General features: G+C 42.5%; 1 protein-coding gene across 1 annotated transcript in view; it reads left to right on the forward strand.

Moving 5' to 3' along the window:
• Positions 1-2,199, forward strand: part of LOC126252865 (luciferin sulfotransferase-like) — a 439,717-nt gene extending 437,518 nt beyond the window's left edge. The window contains exon 7 of the mRNA XM_049953820.1: positions 329-2,199. Within this exon, the coding sequence (XP_049809777.1) occupies positions 329-712 (384 nt within the window). The 3' untranslated portion in view covers positions 713-2,199. The remainder of the gene's footprint in view (positions 1-328) is intronic.
• Positions 2,200-23,923: the final 21,724 nt, after the last annotated feature.

Genomic DNA, 23,923 nt, shown 5'->3' on the forward strand with positions numbered 1-23,923 from the left:
TTAATTCCGTTTGCTTTATTTCCTAGAATTATTTGTTTGAATTTTGCTGTTAGTGCTGTTTATTATTCCTGTATTCCAGTGTAAAACTTCAAAACGGCCTAAGGTCGAAGTCCAGATAGTGAAATAAGCGTATTATATGCAGTATAAATGCTAAAATATCATAACAATGTTGCTGTCATTACGCACGCTCTGTTTGGCCAGTGCATTCTTTGTGATAATTTAGAGCGAAAGACCGAACTGAAACCTAAAGACATTATCTCAAACACTGCTCCTAGATTACGGCTGCAAATGCTTGTCTTACAAATGGAATGTGTTGTTGTGCCCATAGGACTTGGGTGCGGTCGTGAGACGCACAGCGGACTTCATGGGCCGGCAGCTGTCAGATGAGCAGGTGTCGGCACTGTGCGAGCACCTGAGCTTCTCCAAGATGCGCGAAAATCCAGCTGTGAACCACGAGGAAGGCCCCCCTGCTGAGTCGCCTGTCGCGGCGGCGGCGGAGGCGACGGCGGCGGCGGCGGCGGAGGCGACGGTGGCGGCGGAGGCGGGAGGAGCAGACGGCGGCGACCCGGCGCTGCGGTTCATGCGGCGCGGCAAGGCGGGGGCCTGGCGCCAGGAGATGCCCGCCGCCTTCGTCGACAAGTTCGACCGCTGGACGCAGCAGAAGACGGCGGGCACCGGCTTCCGGGTCGGCGTCTCCGGCGGTCACCAGTAGCGTCGTGGGGCACCTCGTGTTTTCTCTGATGTGCTCCGCAAGACGTCTCTAAGCGGTTGACTACGGCACACTATTTGAGTCTAATCATTGAAGTCGCAAGAAAATGTGAACGTGTAATTCTTCAGTCCTTCCCTATGATACGTTGCGTGTTGAATAAACGCGTCTTCTGCCGACTGTTCGCGTCGTTCTCCCTAAGTTGAAGAAGACAGCAGATCACGCCTTCGAAATACCATGCGAGAACGACGCTAAGAAACGGCAGAGAGACCGGCTTATTCAACGTATCAACAGAGAAGGTTTTGTATTTTGATGTGCTGCAGGCTGTTAGTTTAGTTTGTCCACCAGTGCTATGTTTATTAAGTATGTAAGAAAATTAGAAAGTAACCTGTCACTACCTTATTATTAATTTAGTGTTTGTTTATTTCGTAATATCTTGTGAATTTGCCTACCGTCTTACTTAATACATTCGATACTTGTTTAAGTTACAGCAGTCGTTCTACGTGTTCCAGTAGAATTTGTAACGATTCTCGAGTGCAGAATGGAATTTTCACTCTGCAGCTAAGTGTGCGCTGTTATGAAACTTCCTGGCAGATTATAACTGTGTGCCGGACCGAAACTCGAACTCGGGACCTTTTCCATTCGCGGGCAAGTGCAAGGTAGGAGACAAGGTACTGGCGAATTTAAAGCTGTGAGGACGGGGCGTGAGTCATGCTTGGATAGCTCAGTCGGTAGAGCACTTGCCCGCGACAGGCAGAGGTCCCGAGTTCGAGTCTCGGTCCGGCACACAGTTCTAATCTGTCAGGAAGTTTGATTCTCGAATGCTTTGGCACGTGTCCTATTAATAGGCTTCGTTTTCTGATATGGACGGCTCGCAAACAAAATTTCTTCTATCATGATTTCAAGTATCTCTTCACTTCGATCTCTATCAGATAACTTAGTTATTACTTTCATCTTACCTGGGTTGCTGTTATACGTTAATAAGCTAAAGATGAACAATTTCACGAACTTATTCCAGAATTGCAAGTCAGTTTTTGGCAGCATTACAGCTCTTACGTTGAACAAAACATTTTTCGTGAGCATCAATCTGCTGTTGATGTCCCTATTCGTTCTAACATCCTGAACAATCTCGATCTCCACAAAGAAATCTCCTGCTTACATACATATGTATTCCAAAGACAATCTGAAAAAGGGGATCCACTAATATGAAGCTGTAACATGTGTAAAGTACTAAATCATATTTTGATTGAAGATAATGATTTTCCCCTTTTCTACGTACCTTTGAAATGGGCGAGGTAATCTTTAAGAGTTAAACTACTTTGTGTTTTCTTTCTTAGGTCACTGCCTTTCTAAAACCTACGAATTTTTCATAAAGTAAGATTAACATAAAATAGTTTAAAATTTAATTCATTATGTAGCTTCTCTGAGAATTTTGTTGTTGTCATAGATAAATCTTCATGAAAAGTTATATTAGGAAAACTGGTATAATAAATTTTGTTACAAAGGTACTTATTTCTGTACGTTTCCGTATTCATAGAAACTGTACTTATTGTCAGACACTAGGATCTGGAATAAATAGATGTAGTTCAGGAAATTCTACGAGCTCAAAATTTCACCTTTCCGCTCACGATTGACTAATAAAAATCACTGCGCATGCAACTTACAACACTTGAAACTTTCTAATAACGTTCTGTTATTGTAATCGAATGAATATGATGCAGTTACACTGACGGAAAACGATGGCGACAACAAGAAGTGGTTGTGCGACATAAACGAAAGCTCGTAGGCATGTTTCAACATCTGAAAGATGATGTCTATTACAATTTCACGCCACTCGCATACGAGTGAGGCTAGTAGCTAGTTTGCTTTAAATACACGCTACAACGGTCGTGAGCGTTAGTTACCTTTGGGATTGGAGCTAGTTAGATGATGTGAGTCAAGAATGCGTTTGAGGTGACAAAAATGACGTTATCAGCACTGCGCTGAGTTTCAGCGAGGTCGTGTAACAGGGCTACGAGAAGCTGAATGTCCCTTCTGCGATACTGCAGAAAAACTTAGCAGGAATGTAATCACCGAACATGACTGCTGGCAGCGGTGATGACGAGAATTTATGATCGCAAGAAGACCGGCCTCCGCACGGGCACATGGCAATACCGAGAGGAATGGCCGTCGTGTTCGGCGTACGGCTCCGTCACATAGTACTGCATCTGCAGCAGCAATCTGAGCAGCAGTTGGCTGCACCGTGACACAACGAACTGTTACAAATCGGTTACTTCGATGACAGCTCTTAGCCAGATGACCGGCAGCGTGACCCCAGGCGTGACCATTTTCGACTTCAATGGTGTCAAGCGAGAGCTCATTGGAGGACAGGGTGGAGGTCTGTTGTGTAGTCTGATGAAAGCTGGTTCTGCGTCGGAGACAGTTATGGTCGTGTGTAGGTTAGAAGCAGGCAAGTTGAGGACCTGCCCCAACCTGTCTGCACGCTAGGCACACTGCAGCTATACCTGGAGTTGTGATCTGAGGTACGATAATGCATGACAGCAGGAGCACTCTCGAGGTTATGCCACACACCCTGACTACAAAGTTGCACGACGACGTCGTGATTCAATCTGTTGTGCTGTCATTAACAAACAGCATAACAGATTGCGTTTTCCAATAGGATAATTCCCGCCCTCGTACCACGATTGTAACCCAACATGCTCTATAGTGTGTCTACAACTACATCTGCATGGATACTCTGTTAATCACACGTAGGTGCCTGGCAGAGGATTCGTCGAACCACCTTCGCAATAATTCTCTATTATTCCACTCACGAATAGCGCGCGAGAAAAAGGAACGCTATATCTTTCCGTGCGAGCTCTGATTTCCCTTGTTTTATTATGATTACCGTTTCTCTTATGGAGATCGGCGTCAAAAAAAAAAGAAAAAAAAATCGCATTCGCAGCAGAAAACTGGCGAATGAAATTTCGTGAGAAGATCCCGCCACAACGAGAAACACTTTTCTTAAAAAAAAAATGATGTCTCCTCTATATACTGTATCATGTCCGTGATACTCTTTCTCCTATTCCTCGATAACAAAATGTGTTGCCCTTCTTTGGACTTTGTAGATGTACTTGGTTAATCGTATCTGGTAAGGATTCCACACCGCGCAGCACTACTCCAAAAGAGGACGGACAAGCGTAGTGTAGGCAATCTCTTTAGTAGATCCGTTGCATCTTCTAAATGTTCCGCCAATAAAATGCAGTCTTTGGTTCGCCTTCCCCACAACATTTTCTATGTGTTCTTTCCAATTTAACTTGTTCGTAGTTGTAATTCCTAGGTATTTACGGCCTTTATATTTAATTGATTTATCGCGTAACCGAAGTTGAACGGATTCCTTTTAGCATGCTTGAGGATGACCTCACACTTTTCATCATTTGGGGTCTATTGCCAATTTGCGATAACACACAGACATTTTCTATATCGTTTCGCAATTTCTTTTGATCTCCTGATGGCACGTTGCTTTGGCCTGCTCGGTCACCAGATCTGTCTGCAGTGGAGCACTTATGGGACATCATCGGAGGACAACACCAGCGTCATTTTTTTACAGTCATAAGCATCACTCTATTGACCGACCAAGTGCAACAGGTATGGAACTCCGAGACCAAAACTGACATCCACCAAGTGTACAACGCAATGCATGCACGTTTGCATGCTTTCATTCAACAATCTGGCGGTTACAACTGTTACAACGTATTAGCATTTCACATTTGCTAAAATTTGTCTTGCATTTACATTAACCTGTGATCTTGCAATGTCAATCACTTGAATCATGTGAGTAGAACAACAACTTATTCTGCAAGAGTGTCTTGAGGATCTACGTTCCAAAAGGGGCTACAAGAATAGAAAACAGCAAACAGCATAAATGTGATACATTTATTGAAAATTATGAGACTATGATTGTAATTATCATATACAATATGCACATTTTTGGACATTTCATGACATTACGCTACTGTGAAGAAGATATTGACACCCGCTAAACAAATAGGAAGCTTCTGAAGATGACAAATCTACCTTTCGAAACCGGTAAAGCGAAACAAAAATAGCCGTGAAACTGGCAATTGAATATGTTTACAAGTATGTTACACTTTCTTGTCGAAAACTATAGCAAATGCCAACCACTCCAATGATTGTCTTTTATATTGATATTGAGCTTTTGATTTTCACATTGTGATTGATAACTGAAAATGTGCAAACTCTCTCTCTCTCTCTCTCTCTCTCTCTCCCACCACCACCCAAACACACAAATAGCAATTCCCAAGACGATCCGATTTTTTATTGCAATCGATCTTAATTTTGTTAACTACTAAAATTTCATATACATGGGAAAATAGTGAAAGATATTTATAACTGAACATCTCACTACTTGCTGTGACAAATTAAGAAGTGTAATGAGTAGTGTAAGTTACTTCTCTTTCAAGCATGGCGGAGTGTGGTACCTTGGAACAATTTTTAGACTTTCGCCCCAAGCCAGAAGGCGTAACTCAAAGTTTAATATTCACTGAGTTGACAAAAGTCATGCTATACGTCCTATATCGTTTCGGACCCCCTTTTGACCGGCGTAATACAGAAACTCGGTATGGCATGGACTCTCCTGCAGAAATACTGACTCACGCTGCCCCTACAGCCGTCCATAATTGTGAAAGTGTTGCCGGTGCAGGATTTTGAGCACGAACTGACTTCTTGATTACGTCCCACAAATATTCGATGGGTGGCCAAATCATTCGCTCGAATTGTCCAGAATGTTCTCAAAACCAATTGCGAACAATTTTGGCCCAGTGAGGTGGCACATTGTCATCGCTAGAAATTCCACCGTTGTTTGGGAACATGAAGTCCATGAACGGCTGCAAATGGTCTCCAAGTAGCCAAACATAACTATTTCCAGTCAATTATCGGTTCAGTTGGACCAGTTGGTTCAGTTGTACCAGTCCATTCCATGTAAACACATCCCACACCGTTGTGGCTACCATCGCCTACCTTCGATCCAGGCAACATGAGGTCTGCTCCTAACTCGAACCCTAACATCCAAGTAAAAGTCGACGTTCAAAGTGTGTTGTTTCACATCGTGCGGCCATAATCAAGTCGGAAACCTTTTCACATGAATCATCTGAGCACAAATGACATCTCCGAGAATGCGTGCCCCTTCATACATAGTGTACGCGATACTTCCACCATATCTACTTCTACATCTACATTTATCCTCCGCAAGCCACCCAACGCTTTGTGGCGTAGGGCACTTTACGAGTCACTGTCATTACCTTCCTTTTCTGTTCCAGTCGCGTATGGTTCGCGGGAAGAACGACTGCCGGAAAGCCTCCGTGCGCGCTCGAATCTCTCTAAATTTACATTCGTGATCTCCTCGGGAGGTATAAGTAGGGGGAAGCAATATATTTGATACCTCATCCAGAAACGCAACCTCTCGAAAACTGGCGAGCAAGCTACACCGCGATGCAGAGCGCCTCTCTTGCAGAGTCTGCCACTTGAGTTTGCTAAACATCTCCGTAACGCAATCACGCTTACCAAATAACCCTGTGACGAAACGCGCCGCTCTTCTTTGGATCTTCTCTACCTCCTCCGTCAACCCGACCTGGTACGGATCCCACACTGATGAGCAATACTCAAGTATAGGTCGAACGAGTGTTTTGTAAGCCAGCTCCTTTGTTGATGGACTACATTTTCTAAGGACTCTCCCAATGAATCTCAACCTGGCACCCGCCTTACCAACAATTAATTTTATGTGATCATTCCACTTCAAATCTTTCCGCACGCATACTCCCAGATATTTTACAGAAGTAACTGCTACCAGTGTTTGTTCCGCTATCATATAATCATACAATAAAGGATCCTTCTTTCTATGTATTCGCAATACATTACATATATCTATGTTAAGGGTCAGTTGCCACACCCTGCGCCAAGTGCCTATCCGCTGCAGATCTTCCTGCATTTCGCTACAATTTTCTAATGCTGCAACTTCTCTGTATACTACAGCATCATCCGCGAAAAGCCGCATGGAACTTCTGACACTATCTACTAGGTCATTTATATATATTGTGAAAAGCAATGGTCCCATAACACTCCCCTGTGGCACACCAGAGGTTACTTAAAAGTCTGTAGACGTCTCTCCATTGATAACAACATGCTGTGTTCTGTTTGCTAAAAACTCTTCAATCCAGCCACACAGCTGGTCTGATATTCCGTAGGCTCTTACTTTGTTTATCAGGCGACAGTGCGGAACTGTATCGAACGCCTTCCGGAAGTCAAGGAAAATAGCGTCTACCTGGGAGCCTGTATCTAATATTTTCTGGGTCTCATGAACAAATGAAGCAAGTTGGGTCTCACACGATCGCTGTTTCCGGAATCCATGTTGATTCCTACAGAGTAGATTCTGGGTTTCCAAAAACGACATGATATGCGAGCAAAAAACATGTTCTAAAATTCTACAACAGATCGACGTCAGAGATATAGGTCTATAGTTTTGCGCATCTGCTCGACGACCCTTCTTGAAGACTGGGACTACCTGTGCTCTTTTTCAATCAATTGGAACCTTCCGTTCCTCTAGAGACATGCGGTACACGGCTGTTACAAGGGAGGCAAGTTCTTTTGCGTACTCTGTGTAGAATCGAATTGGTATCCCGTCAGGTCCATTGGACTTTCCTCTGTTGAGTGATTCCAGTTGCTTTTCTATTCCTTGGACACTTATTTCGATGTAAGCCATTTTTTTCGTTTGTGCGAGGATTTAGAGAAGGAACTCCCGTGCGGTCTTCCTCTGTGAAACAGCTTTGGAAAAAGGTGTTTAGTATTTCAGCCTTACTCGTGTCATCCTCTGTTTGAATGCCATCACCATCCCAGAGTGTCTGGATATGCTGTTTCGAGCCACTTACTGATTTAACATAAGACCAGAACTTCCTAGGATTTTGTGTCAAGTCGGTACAAAGAATTTTACTTTCGAATTCATTGAACACTTCACGCATAGCCCTCCTTACGCTAACTTTGACATCGTTTAGCTTCTGTTTGTCTGAGAGGTTTTGGCTGCGTTTAAACTTGGAGTGAAGCTCTCTTTCCTTTCGCAGTAGTTTCCTAACTTTGTTGTTGAACCACGGTGGATTTTTCCCGTCCCTCACAGATTTACTCGGCACGTACCTGTCTAAAACCCATTTTACAATTGCCTTGAACTTTTTCCATTAACACTCAACATTGTCAGTGTCGGAACAGAAATTTTCGTTTTGATCTGTTAGGTAGCCTGAAATCTACCTTCTATTACTCTTGCTAAACAGATAAATCTTCCTCCCTTTTTTTATATTCCAATTAACTTCCATATTCAGGGATGCTGCAACGGCCTTATGATCGCTGATTCCCTGTTCTGCACTTACAGAGTCGAAAAGTTCTGGTCTGTTTGTTATCAGTAGGTCCAAGATGCTATCTCCACGACTCGGTTCTCTGTTTAATTGCTCTAGGTAATTTTCGGATAGTGCACTCAGTATAATGTCACTCGATGCTCTGTCCCTACCACCCGTCCTAAACATCTGAGTGTCCCAGTCTATATCTGGTAAATTGAAATCTCCACCTAAGACTATAACATGCTGAGAAAATTTATGTGAAATGTATTCCAAATTTTCTCTCAGTTGTTCTGCCACTAATGCTGCTGAGTCGGGAGGTCGGTAAAAGGAGCCAACTATTAACCTAGCTCGGTTGTTGAGTGTAACCTCCACCCATAATAATTCACAGGAACTATCCACTTCTACTTCACTACAGGATAAACTGCTACTAACAGCGAGAAACACGCCACCACCGGTTGCATGCAATCTGTCCTTTCTAAACACCGTCTGTGCCTTTGTAAAAATTTCGGCAGAATTTATCTCAGGCTTCAGCCAGCTTTCTGTACCTATAACGATTTGGTCTTCGGTGCTTTCTATCAGCGCTTGAAGTTCCGGTACTTTACCAATGCACCTTCGACAGTTTACAATTACAATACCGATTGCTGCTTGGTCCCCGCATGTCCTGACTTTGCCCCACACCCTTTGAGGCTGTTGCCCTTTCTGTACTTGCCCGAGGCCATCTAACCTAAGAAACCGCCCAGTCCACGCCACACAACCCCTGCTACCCGTGTAGCCGCTTGCTGCGTGTAGTGGACTCCTGACCTATCCAGCGGAACCCTAAACCCCACCACCCTATGGCGCAAGTCGAGGAATCTGCAGCCCACACGGTCGCAGAACTGTCTCAGCCTCTGATTCAGATCCTCCACTCGGCTCTGTACCAAAGGTCCGCAGTCAGTCCTGTCGACGATGCTGCAGATGGTGAGCTCTGCTTTCATCCCGCTAGCGAGACTGGCAGTCTTCACCAAATCAGATAGCCGCCGGAAGCCAGAGAGGATTTCCTCGATCCATAGCGACACACATCATTGGTGCCGACATGAGCGACCACCTGCTGATGGGTGCACCCTGTACCCTTCATGGCGTCCAGAAGGACCCTTTCCATATCTAGAATGACTCTCCCCGGTATGCACACGGAGTGCACATTGGTTTTCTTCCCCTCTCCTGCTGCCATATCCCTAAGGGGCCCCATTACGCACCTGACGTTGGAGCTCCCAACTACCAGTAAGCCCACCCTCTGCGACCGCCCGGATCTTGCAGACTGAGGGGCAACCTCTGGAACAGGACAAGCAGCCCTGTCCGGCCGAAGATCAGAATCAGCTTGAGACAGAGCCTGAAACCAGTTCATCAGATAAACTGGAGAGGCCCTCCGTACAGCCCTCCGGAATGCCTTTCGCCCCCTGCCACACCTCAAGACGACCTCCCATTCTACCACAGGTGAGGGATCAGCCTCAATGTGGGCAGTATCCCGGGCAGCCACAGTCGTTGTCCGATCGGGGGACGCGTGGGACGAGATGGCAGTCCCCGACAAACCCCCATCCGGACCCCTACAGTGATGCCCATTGGAAACAGCCTCAAGCTGTGTGAGCGAAGCCAACACTGCCTGAAGCTGGGAGCGAAGGGATGCCAACTCAGCCTGCATCCGAACACAGCAGTTGCAGTCCCTATCCATGCTAAAAACTGTTGTGCAGAGAACGTCTGAACTAATCTACAGAGAGCACAAACAATTCGACACAAAATTTAAACGGTTATTAAAATACAAGATTGCCTAATAGATGCAGTAATGCTGCTACTTGCGCACTGCTGACACACTGCTCGGCGGCGGAAGGAGACTACACGATTTTACACTATTCAGGTACTAAAAACGCGATGCTACACTCTCAAATACTATAATACGCCCGAAATTTATGAATTAAACAATGCAAGTACCAAAAACATGCAAAGAAATTAAGAATTAAACTATGTAACAAATAAGTGAGCTAGGTATGTACGACTTGCTGCTGCAGCTGCTTATCGAACCTCGGCACGGAGCACATTCATATACAGTATATGAGCATATCGCAATCCCGTGATCTTTATCTACTCTGTGTACTTTTTTATTTCAAGTTTAAATAATGCCATCCAAATTTTATGTGCTACAAGCTTTTTCTGAAATTATAAATATTACTCCGGAGAAAGAAGGTTTGTCCATAAACGGAAATGTGTTCTAAAGTGCGTGTAACAAAGAACAAATATTCTATTGAATCATAAATGCGTTGCAATCGACAAAATGTGTTTTATTTTGCCTTCTTTCCGTTTCGTATTATTCTACTACAAACCAATATTTTCTTAGTAAAATCCAATTATGTAGAAGTATTATCAAAAGCGAATTACAAGTTAATTATACAGTATTTTAAAATGTGAGCTACTGGAAACTGACACAGATTTACATTGTGAAGACAGCTATAGCTGTTAAGATATTAATTTGCAAATATTCCCTGTTCCATCGTAAAAGAGCTTTTGTTTCAAGGTGATGCATGGCCGACGAAGTATGGCTTTACCATCCATACGTTTATCATCATCAGTTATCTGCTTTATTAGTAGGTCCTTTGCCTCTCCATTTTCTGCGATCCATTGCTTCCTTCTTAAGGCTGCTGTATGTTGTACCATCCATCATGTCATCCAGTATCTGGAATCTCTTCCTTCCTCGCTTCCTTTTCCCTTCTACATAACCTTCTAACACTGTTTTTATCAGTCCGTTATTCTTTCTTAATATATGTCCAATCCAATTTCTTTTTCTTCTCTTTATTACATCTAGTAACTGTCTGTTCTCTCCCACTCTTCTCAGTACCTCTTCATTTTTTACTCTGTCCATCCAACTTATTCTTTCCATCCTCCGCCATGTCCAGATCTTAAAAGCCTCCAGCATTTCTCTGTCTTTTTTCCTAACAGCCCATGTTTCAGCGCCATATAGAAGAACACTCCATAGAAGACATTTTATGAGTCTCTCTCTGAGTTCTCTGTCCAGACTGCTGCTGAAAATTCTCCTTTTCTTATAAAACGCCTCTTTTTCCATTGCTATCCTTGTTTTAATATCTGTGGTGCACTTCCAGTCGGTGTCTTTCCTGCTTCCAAGATACTTAAACTTTTGCACCAGTTCTAGTATTTCTCCATTCAGCATAACTTTTATTTCCTTATTTCCTTCTAGTGCCAATACTTTTGTTTTATTTCTGTTAATTTTGATTCCATATTTTTTCCGTTAGTTGCAATGGTGTCCACCAAATCCTGTAATTCTTCTTCCTCTGTGGCTAGAAGGACCATGTCATCAGCAAACCTCAAACACCCTACTCTTTTTCCTCCTATTACTACTCCTTTCTCATCTAATGAGCATTGGGCAATCATATTTTCCAAGTAGAGGTTGAAAAGAGTAGGTGATAGGCAGCATCCTTGTCTTACTCCTTTTCCTAGTCTGGTCCAGTTTGTACTTTCTCCTCTCACTTTAACTGAAACTTTTTGATTAAGATATAATGGGTTTATAAGTCTTCTGGTTTCCAGTCCACTCTCTTTTCCCTCATTATAGTCACCAGCTTGTCCCAAACCACATTGTCAAATACCGTTTCTAGATCGATGAAGCACATATATAGGTCTCTTCCTTTTTCAATAAACCTTTCTCCCAAGATTCGTAGGAGCCCTATTGCATCTATGGTGCCCGTATTCCGTCTTAAGCGAAACTGCACCTCGCCAAGAATCTCCTCCATTACTTTTTCAAGTCTTTTATTAATTATTCTTAACATCACTTTGACTGCATGTGAAATGAGGCTGATTGTCCTGTGCTAGCTACATTTCTTGGTACCTTGTTTTTTCGGTAATGGAATCATTACTGTTGTCAGAAAGTCCTCAGGTCATTCACCACTGTCATATATTTTATTACATAAACTCAATATTTCTCTTATTCCATCTTGGTTCAAGCATTTTAGTATTTCTCCCGGTATTGTATCTGTACCTACCGCTTTGCCCTTTTTCATTGCAGCTATGGCAGACTTTACTTCTTCCAGTATGATGGTTGTTCCTTTCTCGTCATCACTTACACTGTTGTGTGATTCAAGTTCCAGAGTTTCTGGTTTGCTATTTGCGTCATATAGCTCTTTTAGATATTCTTCCCATCTCTGGAGGACATCGTCACGATCTTTGTACACCACCTCTTCGTCTTTACTCAAAATTTCCATAGTAGCATTTGCTGCTCTGTTTTGTTCCCATGTCATAGTCTTTACTCTGTTGTATAGTACGTCGTATCTTCCATTCCTGTCCAGTTCTTCAATTTCATCACATTCCTCATTTAGCCTTTTTTTCCTAGCCTGCTCTGTTTCTCTTCGCTGTTCATTATTTAACCTTCGGTATATCTTTCTTGCATCTACAGTGTTCTTGTTTTTCATTTTTCTTCTCTCCTCCATCTTGGAAATCATTTCTTGTGTGACCCATGTTTTTTTGTTTTTTTTTTACCTTTTCCCTTTTACATATCCTATATTTTGCTGTCCTGCTTTAATGATTCCTTCTTTCAGCATATTCCAGTACTAGTTGGCATTATCAGGTGGTTCTTGGTCTCATAATGTGTTTAGAAACTCCCGAGACAGCATTTCTGTAATTTGTTCTTTGTTGGATCTCATCTTCTCTAAATCCCACTTCTTCACCATGGTCACCTTCTTCAGTTTTTTCATTCTTATTTCTATTTCTGCCATAAGTAAGTTGTGGTCGCTATTGATATCTGCACCTGGTAATGTGTGCACCTTCTTGATTCCATTCCTGTATCTTTCTTCTACCAGTATAAAATCGATTTGGTTTCTATATTTGTCCCCTGGTGATTTCCAAGTGTAGAGCCTCCTCTTGTGGTTCTTGAACCACGTGTTTGCCGCTATAAGCTGCCTTTTCCTGTAGAAGTCAATTAACCATTCACCTCTGTCATTTCTCTTTCCAAGACCATGACTGCCTACTATGTTTCCCTCTTTCCCTTCTCCCACAATGGCTTTCCAGTCTCCCATGACTATTTTGCAGCATTTTTTTTTTTATTTTCGTCCATTATTCCCTCTATTACATTGTACGTTTCCTCTATAATTTGGTCATCATGTTCTGAAGTTGGCATATACATCTGGATAATCAGTAAACCTTTTTGTGCTCCTTTCAGCCTTACACCAATAACCTGGTCATTTGCATAGTCTCCATATTCCACACATTTAGCCAATTCCTTTGTCATAATCATTCCTACTCCATTCATTCCTTTTACTTCTCTTCCTGAGTAGTACAATACATATTCATCTGACTGCAACTCACCATGTACATTCCATCTTACCTCAGGGAGTCACACCTAGTGATACATGGCTGGCGACCACAGGGACCCGAGCTGAGTCCTGGCATTGCTTCCACTTACTTATGCCAGGCTCCTCACTTATATCTTTCCTATCTGGCCAACATCGGCCAGTTCTTGTTCTTTTCCGACCCTAACGCTATTAGGTTTCGAGAGCTAGGTGTCTTTCATTTTCCAACCTATATTTCTCATGCAGCGTCTGACCCGGAGCAGGCGGCTGCAAAAGGCGTCTGCATCTTCCTTGCATAATGCAGTATCCATTTTATGCACAAAAATGGCTTCCTCTCATGTTAAATCAGTGTCCAGAGGTAAAATAGTCCCCCATTGGGATCTCTGGGGGGGAAACTTGAAAGGAGGCAAAAAAAAAAAATCAAAACGAGAATTGGTACCTGGAATGTTAGAACTCTGCTACAAGCAGGAAAACTAGGAAACCTTAAAAGAGAGATGGAAAAGAAACATATGGACCTTGTAAGAGTTGCTAAGGTAAGATGGAATGGACATGGAGAGTTGCAGTCAGATGAATATCCATGCGTTACGTTGTAATGTTGTTGCATTAATTTGTTCTGAAAGCGGTGCTGATATTCAAGACCATAAAAGTGGGTTAAAAGCTGTGAGCTATCTGAGGAAGTTAACCTTGCATTAGTGCGCAACTGTTTCACCAGGTATCCAGTCTAGCTTACCAAATTCCCAACCAGACTAACATTAATTATAATCTTTTAGTGCTCATCTGCTCATCTTATGATAAACGGTGATATATATATATATATGTATATATATATATATATATATATATATATATATATATATAGACCATTTAAATAAAAAGAAATAATTCAGTTTATATATGGACATTTATTTTAACATTGATCATTGTTCCGTTTAAATTACAGCTTAACAAACTTGATTCATAACTAAACTGGTGCCTTATTTAGGATTGTGTAAATGTGAGTTTGTAATCTTACAGAACACATCAAATAGGGAGCCAACATTGGGAGACTACATACAACACTGCATTCATAAAATAACACACGAAGAACATTGAAACATATGCAAGAGGAAATTAACCACAACCAACCGATTCAATTTTCACCCAAAGAAGTTACGTTCATAGCGCATTCCTGTCCGTCATGAAATTACCACACACTGGTATACTAAATTCATACTAACTCTCTCTGAAATTTTCCCGAAAAGAATAGCTGAGGGCTACTTTGATGCTTACACCACATGCTTCACGTGGTCAACTTGGTTTACACAAACAGTGTAACTCCACAATAATTTTGATAATTAAAATAAATTACATCGAAACGCAATTTACAAAAGAAAAACCTCGAACTGGTTACTATCGTATTACTATTAACCTGATGGGACAAACAATTATATAAGCATGTGGTACTGATCTCACAAAGTACACCCCACGTGAGTTGAACATAAAGAAAAGTTGCTATATTGAAACATATTGTCAAGACGAAACGTTATAATCTCATGCACATTCGCATTTACGATTGATGATCTTAGCTACAGTTACTGATCAACACGTGGTTTCACTTTACTCACAAAGTAGTGACAAAGCAACTACTGGAATACATTCTGAACTTCACACTCGAATTACACTGTGTTGCAATGTAAGATAACATTAGATATTTTAGAGCTAAACCTGAAATAAAGGTGATTAAATTTTCAGTTAGGCTGAACTTAAGAAATCCATTGTCCTATGGACTTAGCAGACATGCACTTAGCCGGAGATCTTACCACTTCAGACACTCGCCGCGGACAGACTGACTTGGGCCCCTACCGACCGTGCTTAACAGATACAAATGGAAGTGACCAGCTTTCTATACCAACATGACAAGGGACGGACAGGACCATACTAAGAATAGAAACCTCTTTGCTTCTAGAAAGCGTAGCTACCTGTTCCGACGTTGGTCCTACTGTTCTCTAGCAGACAGGCTTGTCTGCTACCATCAAGCATGCAACTAGAAATACATTTGCTCGTTCATCCTCTCACACAGAAGGGAAGGGGGGGGGGGTGACAGTATCTTATCATATACAGTATATAAAAGAAAGTGGATGTAAGTTCGGTATGAGATTGTGTGACATGCATTACATATAAACTGTGTTTTAAAGTGTAGTAGTGTGACAGATCGTTCTTTTTTTATGTGTAAAAGTAATACGTTTCACTGGTCAGTCTCCTCCCAGATAGTCAGAAACTCCACAGTAAATTTAGAAGAGGAATTTATGCCGTAAATGACAACAGATTTAAGAAATTAACATGAAAGGAATCCAACAGAGACGTTTCATAACCCCAACCCTCGGGAAGAGACTTTCCAGTGAATTTTCTGGCCATGCTAGACATTCCCAAACAGGCTTCTCACACCCAACTTCAACGAAAAATGTAAAGAATAGGCTAAAGGTCACCAGCTACTTGCTAAAACACAATAATTTCAACACATCTTTAGAATCAACCGATTTCAAAGAGAAAAAAACAATCTGTGACACCTATTTAAAAGATGGTTTAGACCTAATTCGGTCAGCAAGTAAAAACAATGGTCCCTGTGTCATTAATATGAAAACAATTTCTGGTTGTTACCCTTATGGAGTTCACCAGTATTTGCTCATTGCCAGAGCCAACTGATCACAGGAAAATTTATGACTGTTTATTAACAAGTATAATTTATGAAAATTGCAAAGGTGATACAGCAATTTAAAAAAAATGAAAATAACATCAGTATTATAAAGCAGAACATTACAATGCACAATCCGCAAAAGCAAAAAACAAATGCTAAGAAAAAAAACATGGTTTACAAAGTGGTTATCGCAAAAAAATTATATATCTTATAAAACTAATAATTTGTAGAATTAAAATAACTTTGTGGCACTAATTTAATCACTCTACTATCTTTCAGTTAGTTAGCAAACAATGATCACTGTGTCATTATACTGAAACTACAATTAATTATGTGGTTGTTACCCTTAAGGGGTTCCTCTCTATAAATATGCCCCATGCAAAGGCTAATCGATCACATTCCAATGAGCATGAATAGGTATCTGACTGATAAACGAAGCAATGCCACAAGAATGAATTTATGAACCAAAATATCACAAATCTAATACAACACACACAAACAAACATTGAGAAATAAAACAGCTCTGAAAGTACAGTAGTTAACGTCTAAAAAAACAATAAATAAAACAACTGCAAAATACAAGAGTCAGTCTAATAAAAAAAAAACACCAATAAATCGAACCCCTGCAAAATACACGATCAAAGTTTCTCTGAAAGAACACACATATACGCATTGGACTAAGAACCGTATAATCACTGTTCACTGGCACACTCAGTAGTTCCACTGTTCCGAGGCACAATATACGAGGGGGGGGGGGGTTCGGCGCTGCAGCTGTCAGTAGGGATTTTTGTCCATCTGTTGAGTGCAATCCCGCCGTCTCTGCCCTCTCATGAAGTTTCTCTTGGTGGCCCGTGTCACATCTCGATTTGGTTCCATATTTGTGTTATCAAATTCGTGCGGTATCCTTGTTTGACACGCCAGGTTGATATTCCTGGGCAAGGATGGCACTTAATGGCTCTTCTTTGTGCCACCCTTAGCTAGCAGAGAACATCGAACTATGATTTACTGTCAGTTGACAGTGGGCATCCGCCAGGAAATGTTAATGTCGTTGTTGAAGTCTGCCAGTTTCTCTGGACAGTATGTGTCAAAAGGCTCCACACCCCTTGTGTTGTTACATTCTTGAGTTATCCTCCATTGGCTCACCGGTTTGATATTCCTGGGCAAGTATGACACTTAGTGGCTCTTCTTTGTGCCACCCTTAGCAACCAGAGAACACCGAACCATGATTTACTGTCACTTGACAATGGGCTTCCACCAAGAAATGATGATAGTCGTCGTGGACATCTGCAAGTTTCTCTGGAAAGTACCTGTCAAAGGCTCCATGCCCCTTTATCCCCTGTCTTCTGTCGTTTCAGCGTGCCTCTCTCGTCACGGTCGCATGCGTGTGGTGCATTGCCAGCAGATGGATTTCCGCGCGGTGGACCGATCGGCCATCTCAGGTCATCGCCTCCATGAAGGGTCGCACTGGTGCGGCGGCCATTAGCTCCGGTTGCAAGGGAAACTGTTTGTCCCGTACCCTTCTTTTGCTGTCGACCGCGCTCCCGAAGTGGGCCGGTTGACAGTGTGTCCTGCTGGGAAAACCGCCTGTTTACAACTAGTCCTCCTCCTCGCTGCTCCCGCTGTCTCGTAAGAGTTTAGCCAGTTCTCTTTCACGTTCTCAACTGCATTCTCAGAAATTGTTCATCATAGTTATGTGATTACAAAATGTCATACATAATACCACTTAGTATTGTCTTTCACAATTGTTGAGAACAGAAGTGAGACTTAATTTTTTTTAAATAAAAAATGTAGATGAATCAACAATATAAAAATAAAAGTTAAATGACTTGACAATATAAAAAATAAAAGTTAAATGACTTGATAGTATAAAAATAAAAATTAAATTAACTGACAATATAATATCTAAATCCACATCACTAATGTGGTTCACTTGCATTTTAATAAATCAAATGCTACTTATTAATTCACTAAAATGAATAGGATTATGCCTTGTGCAAGTATAAGTCAGGACAGCATAGGGTTCACATGTTATTTACACACAGACATGCACACCCGTGGTCTATTTTACAAACTAACTACCCATAAACATGCATTACTCGAAATTTTACTTCAATCCACTACTAGTTAATCCAACAAGCTACTTCAATACTACTTCAACACAGTGTTTATACCACTACAACATTGCTCTAATTCGTCCTCTTCCTGACACTCGCGGCATATGTCTTGTCACATGATAAATATGGAGAAACTATCCTTAAACATACGCAGTAAAAAGAACAATGCTTATTTACACGTCAAAACATTTATACCAGTAGACACACCTGATAAGAGACTCGCTATTATACATTTATTATACTCATATGTTCATACGTAAAACAGTAAGACAATTTCACCTAAGATTACGTTATCACAAAAATTAATCGCACAGATGACTCTGAGAAGGGTAAAATATTTTCCTCATACAGGTTATACTACATTTTCTTACCTGTTTTGCTCCAATTTCGTTCCTTCTTTATGTTACCTTTCGCTTCCAAATCAGTTATTTCGCCTGTGGTGGTTATTTTGGGTTCATTTCTCATGAATGGCAAAATTGTGGTATCCTCTATTCTGTAAAACGATTTCATCTTAACATCCTATTGCACTTACAACTGACACTAAAGACCCGAATCCTCCTGTAGTTTAAATGACAAATGTTTTGCTCCATCCTTATTACATTAAACTAAGCTTTTCTTCGGTCCCATAATCAAAATTATTTAATCTTCCTCTTCCTTCGAGAGGGAAATTTCTTCAGTTCAACTCATATAGGCTTTAGTGCATCCCGCACCAGCGAAAACAGTGAGCTGTAATGCTCACAGCATCAGCAAAACACATAAACGTCTCTTTTCTAGGACAAGTAGTAACACAGAATAATTTTTCAGGCTCTGACTCAACATCAATCAAGACTACAAAAAGGATCCATATTTCCGTTCCATTCTCCATTTGCTGGAAAACTGCTCGTCATTTGACTGCCATAATACTATTTCAGGGCCACGTACATTACACAAACCACAACTCTTATTTCACCTTCAAGGGAATCAATCTACTTACGAAGTCCACAGACAGCACTTTACGTACACAGCTATAAAGAACAAAAAGGATATATCATCAATATTAACATATTAGCGCATATTGGGAAGCCATTGGTTAAACAATCGTATTATCGCATCCTGTTCTCAAGATTCCAAACTTACTCATTCCTTTCTCAGAGTTCTCCTATCTTAATATATTCATACAGCACGCATTCTATAGTAAGAGATCCTCATTTATACTGACAGATATAGAATATTAATAGATATATAGTAGCACTGAAAGCAGAAAATCGGAAACAAGGCTACTAACAGCTGGGGACCAGGGTTTGCCAGACCCATAATACCCACAGATCGGATATTCCCCTGAGTTTTGCATTAATTCAACACAGACATTGCTTCCCTCAGGAGCGACTCTTTTCAATTTACACAAAAAAAACCATAAACAGCATTTCACTCGTTCACAAAAAACCTTTTATCTTCACATTTGAACCAACCTAAATCCTAATTGCACAAGGAAAGAAAAAGAAACTAAAAACATCACTTCAATCAATCACATAGAAACATCTTTATCATTATTTTTACCAACATATTATTCATAATGCATATGTCACAAATGTAAACCAATCAATTCATACTCCTCTCTATACACCCTATGTACTCATTTGCCATGTCACTCATTTGTTCCGATTGGGCGCCTTCTGCGCTGATCATTTGTCATTGCCGATTTTGTTCATTTCCATTTGCTGGATTATGTCTTGGGTTAGCTGGCCGAATTTCAACATCATGGGGTGCTCCGCCTACAATCCTATTCCCACCGTGTTCACCGTTGTATCGATTCTGGTTGCCGTACCTGTTGCGTTCACGATCTTGTCCACGTCCTCGATCATTTCCGTTGTTCCACCTGTCTTGGCGACTGTTACCCCAGTTTCTATACGGCCGGTCCCGATTATTGTTCCGTTCGCGTCGCGACGACAAGTCACGCCGTTGATTAGTACTCCGGCCACGACTGCGATTGCGCTGCTGTGCCCCGTAAATACTTTGTGCCTGATTAGCCGGCATTCCCGTGTATTGTATTCCAACTCTTGGAGAAGTATCTTAAACGTTTCCACGTCCTCTTTGCATCGTCCCGCAAGAATGACGTGGCGCAAGTGCATCGGCAATTTGGTGATGCATATCCTAATTAGTTCCGCAGGCCCGTATGGGTCGTATAGAAAGTGATTTGCCTGCAGCATGACGGTCGAATAGGCGTGCTGGGCTGCCGAAACCAGACTGGTTCTAATTTTCCAGCATAATTATGCCATGCTTGACCCTATCTTGTGCCGCTTCCGACCAATAGGCGGACAGAACGGCTTGTCGAAACTCCCGAGTGGAGTTGCAGTGACGGGCTGCCGACCTCATACGAATCGCCGGTTCGCCTTCCAAATAGCCACACTAATATTCTACCTTATGTGAACTTGCCCACTCGGGGGGAAGCCACAACTCAAATTGCTCGAGCCATGCTCGTGGATGTATTCCTTTTTGCGAATTTCGAAATATCTCAAACTTTCTCACCGTAAGGAAATGTTTGAAATCAAATCCCCGCATTTCCTCCCGGCGAGGCCCTTGAATGTTTCTATTTTTCTCATGTCTGCCCCTCAAAATACATTCTTCCCTGTCGTCAAAATCTCCCTCGTAGCCGGAGTCTATAGCGTCCCCACTGCTATATTACGAAAAGACTTAAAAACAGTATTTATAAAGAAGCGAAATTTAAAAATTGAATATTATACACTCCTGGAAATGGAAAAAAGAACACATTGACACCGGTGTGTCAGACCAACCATACTTGCTCCGGACACTGAGAGAGGGCTGTACAAGCAATGATCACACGCACGGCACAGCGGACACACCTGGAACCGCGGTGTTGGCCGTCGAATGGCGCTAGCTGCGCAGCATTTGTGCACCGCCGCCGTCAGTGTCAGCCAGTTTGCCGTGGCATACGGAGCTCCATCGCAGTCTTTAACACTGGTAGCATGCCGCGACAGCGTGGACGTGAACCATATGTGCAGTTGACGGACTTTGAGTGAGGGCGTATAGTGGGCATGCGGGAGGCCGGGTGGACGTACCGCCGAATTGCTCAACACGTGGGGCGTGAGGTCTCCACAGTACATCGATGTTGTCGCCAGTGGTCGGCGGAAGGTGCACGTGCCCGTCGGCCTGGGACCGGACCGCAGCGACGCACGGATGCACGCCAAGACCGTAGGATCCTACGCAGTGCCGTAGGGGACCGCACCGCCACATCCCAGCAAATTAGGGACACTGTTTCTCCTGGGGTATCGGCGAGGACCATTCGCAACCGTCTCCATGAAGCTGGGCTACGGTCCCGCACACCGTTAGGCCGTCTTCCGCTCACGCCCCAACATCGTGCAGCCCGCCTCCAGTGGTGTCGCGACAGGCGTGAATGGAGGGACGAATGGAGACGTGTCGTCTTCAGCGATGAGAGTCGCTTCTGCCTTGGTGCCAATGATGGTCGTATGCGTGTTTGGCGCCGTGCAGGTGAGCGCCACAATCAGGACTGCATACGACCGAGGCACACAGGGCCAACACCCGGCATCATGGTGTGGGGAGCGATCTCCTACACTGGCCGTACACCACTGGTGATCGTCGAGGGGACACTGAATAGTGCACGGTACATCCAAACCGTCATCGAACCCATCGTTCTACCATTCCTAGACCGGCAAGGGAACTTGCTGTTCCAACAGGACAATGCACGTCCGCATGTATCCCGTGCCACCCAACGTGCTCTAGAAGGTGTAAGTCAACTACCCTGGCCAGCAAGATCTCCGGATCTGTCCCCCATTGAGCATGTTTGGGACTGGATGAAGCGTCGTCTCACGCGGTCTGCTCGTCCAGCACGAACGCTGGTCCAACTGAGGCGCCAGGTGGAAATGGCATGGCAAGCCGTTCCACAGGACTACATCCAGCATCTCTACGATCGTCTCCATGGGAGAATAGCAGCCTGCATTGCTGCGAAAGGTGGATATACACTGTACTAGTGCCGACATTGTGCATGCTCTGTTGCCTGTGTCTGTGTGCCTGTGGTTCTGTCAGTGTGATCATGTGATGTATCTGACCCCAGGAATGTGTCAATAAAGTTTCCCCTTCCTGGGACAATGAATTCACGGTGTTCTTATTTCAATTTCCAGGAGTGTATTTTTATCATGTAGCCGTAAAACAATAATTTCTCTGTCTAAGTTTCGAATGCAAAGAAATATAACAAAGCGATCTAAAGAGACAACAAGATACGCTCTTTTGTTATTTTTTAGTCATCTTCACTTATTCTCTTGTCTTGATTGCGTGTAGACGGACATCTTTCGAGTGCTGGCAAATGTAAGCAAATTTGTATGAATTAAGCAGATAATATATTGATTTAATATTATTGTGCACTTTTAATTTGTAAGAGGTGATCCAGATTTCATGTCCGCCTTCCTTGAATTAACCTGCATTCAAGTAATTTACTGTTCAACAATCGCAGCGGCCAATGCAGCCAACGACGCCATTATGTAGCGATATTAACTTATGGAAAATTAGCGGAAGCGAAAACCTCGCCCACTATTAACATAATATTAATTTTTCTCCACAGCCGCCCGACGTTGCAGAAAATACATAGCTTTAAGATTCTTATTTTCAGTACCATTGCTGAGAGCCAGAGCCAGGACTCTGACTACAATACAATGGTTAACGGAGGTAAGAAAAAATACTCTTGCGCGTGTGTGGGCCGCAATAGTAATTAATAACTAAAGATTTCTTGCTTTAAAGTGAACTGACTAGCCGAGGAAATTAATATGAAAAGTTTATTACATTGGTCAGCTTATATGCTCATGTTTTAAGATTCAGCGAGTCTAACATTCATTAACGTAACAAATAATTTAAGATCAATATTGTTAAAAAGGAGAACTTCAGGAAAGCATTTAACCGTAAATCAAAATTGAATGAAATATCATTTTTATTAAGGCCCACCACGTAAGTCGGCAACAATCATAATAATAATAATAATAATATATTAAATTACGATGGCCGACGGACGCGAGAAGTCTCTCTCAGCACTGTTCTCACAGCTATTTTTAGTGCAATTGGCGAGTTCGAAATCACACCCCATGCAGCTTTCGAGATGCCCCACACGTTCTTGTAATTCGACTGTTACAGCTTTGTGCCGCCTGTTCACTTCGAACAGTCCCTTCTGAAATCTAAGAAGCGAACACACTTCTTCGGTCTCTACAACCTCTACTGGTAAAGTATTGTTATCGCTCTCCGTCACCTTCATTGTGTCTACGATGTCCGCTAATGGCGCAATCTTATCATATATTTGTCTGTTGTCCTCCACCCCACTCTGCTTCAATTGTTCTACTTGCTGTTCGAGCGCGTGAATCTCTTGACTGTTGTCCGCTACTGTGTTGCTAACAGACGCGGGACAGTGCGTTTCCGCCGCCTGGACCCTGGAGAGTACCTGCTGGTATTTCCTTTGGCATTCTTCTCTTAGCGCTTGGAAATTCCTAAGTAGCTGTTCCTCGCTCTCTTTCGATTCCGCATCGCGACTCCGCTTGCCCTGTTCTAAGGCTTGCAGACGATCATCGATTTGTTCAAATGTACGGCCTAATTCTTTCATAATATCACTTTTTCTCTCACTTGCCAGATTGTTTATTCTTTGTGAGATATCATCCAACACTCTCTGCATCGACTTGTCGACTTTATTTGTCTGCTGGATCAGTTTTTCGTCTATTTGTTCGCCTAGCTCTCAG

This window comes from Schistocerca nitens, chromosome 4 (assembly GCF_023898315.1).
Source record: "Schistocerca nitens isolate TAMUIC-IGC-003100 chromosome 4, iqSchNite1.1, whole genome shotgun sequence".
NCBI lineage: Eukaryota > Metazoa > Arthropoda > Insecta > Orthoptera > Acrididae > Schistocerca > Schistocerca nitens.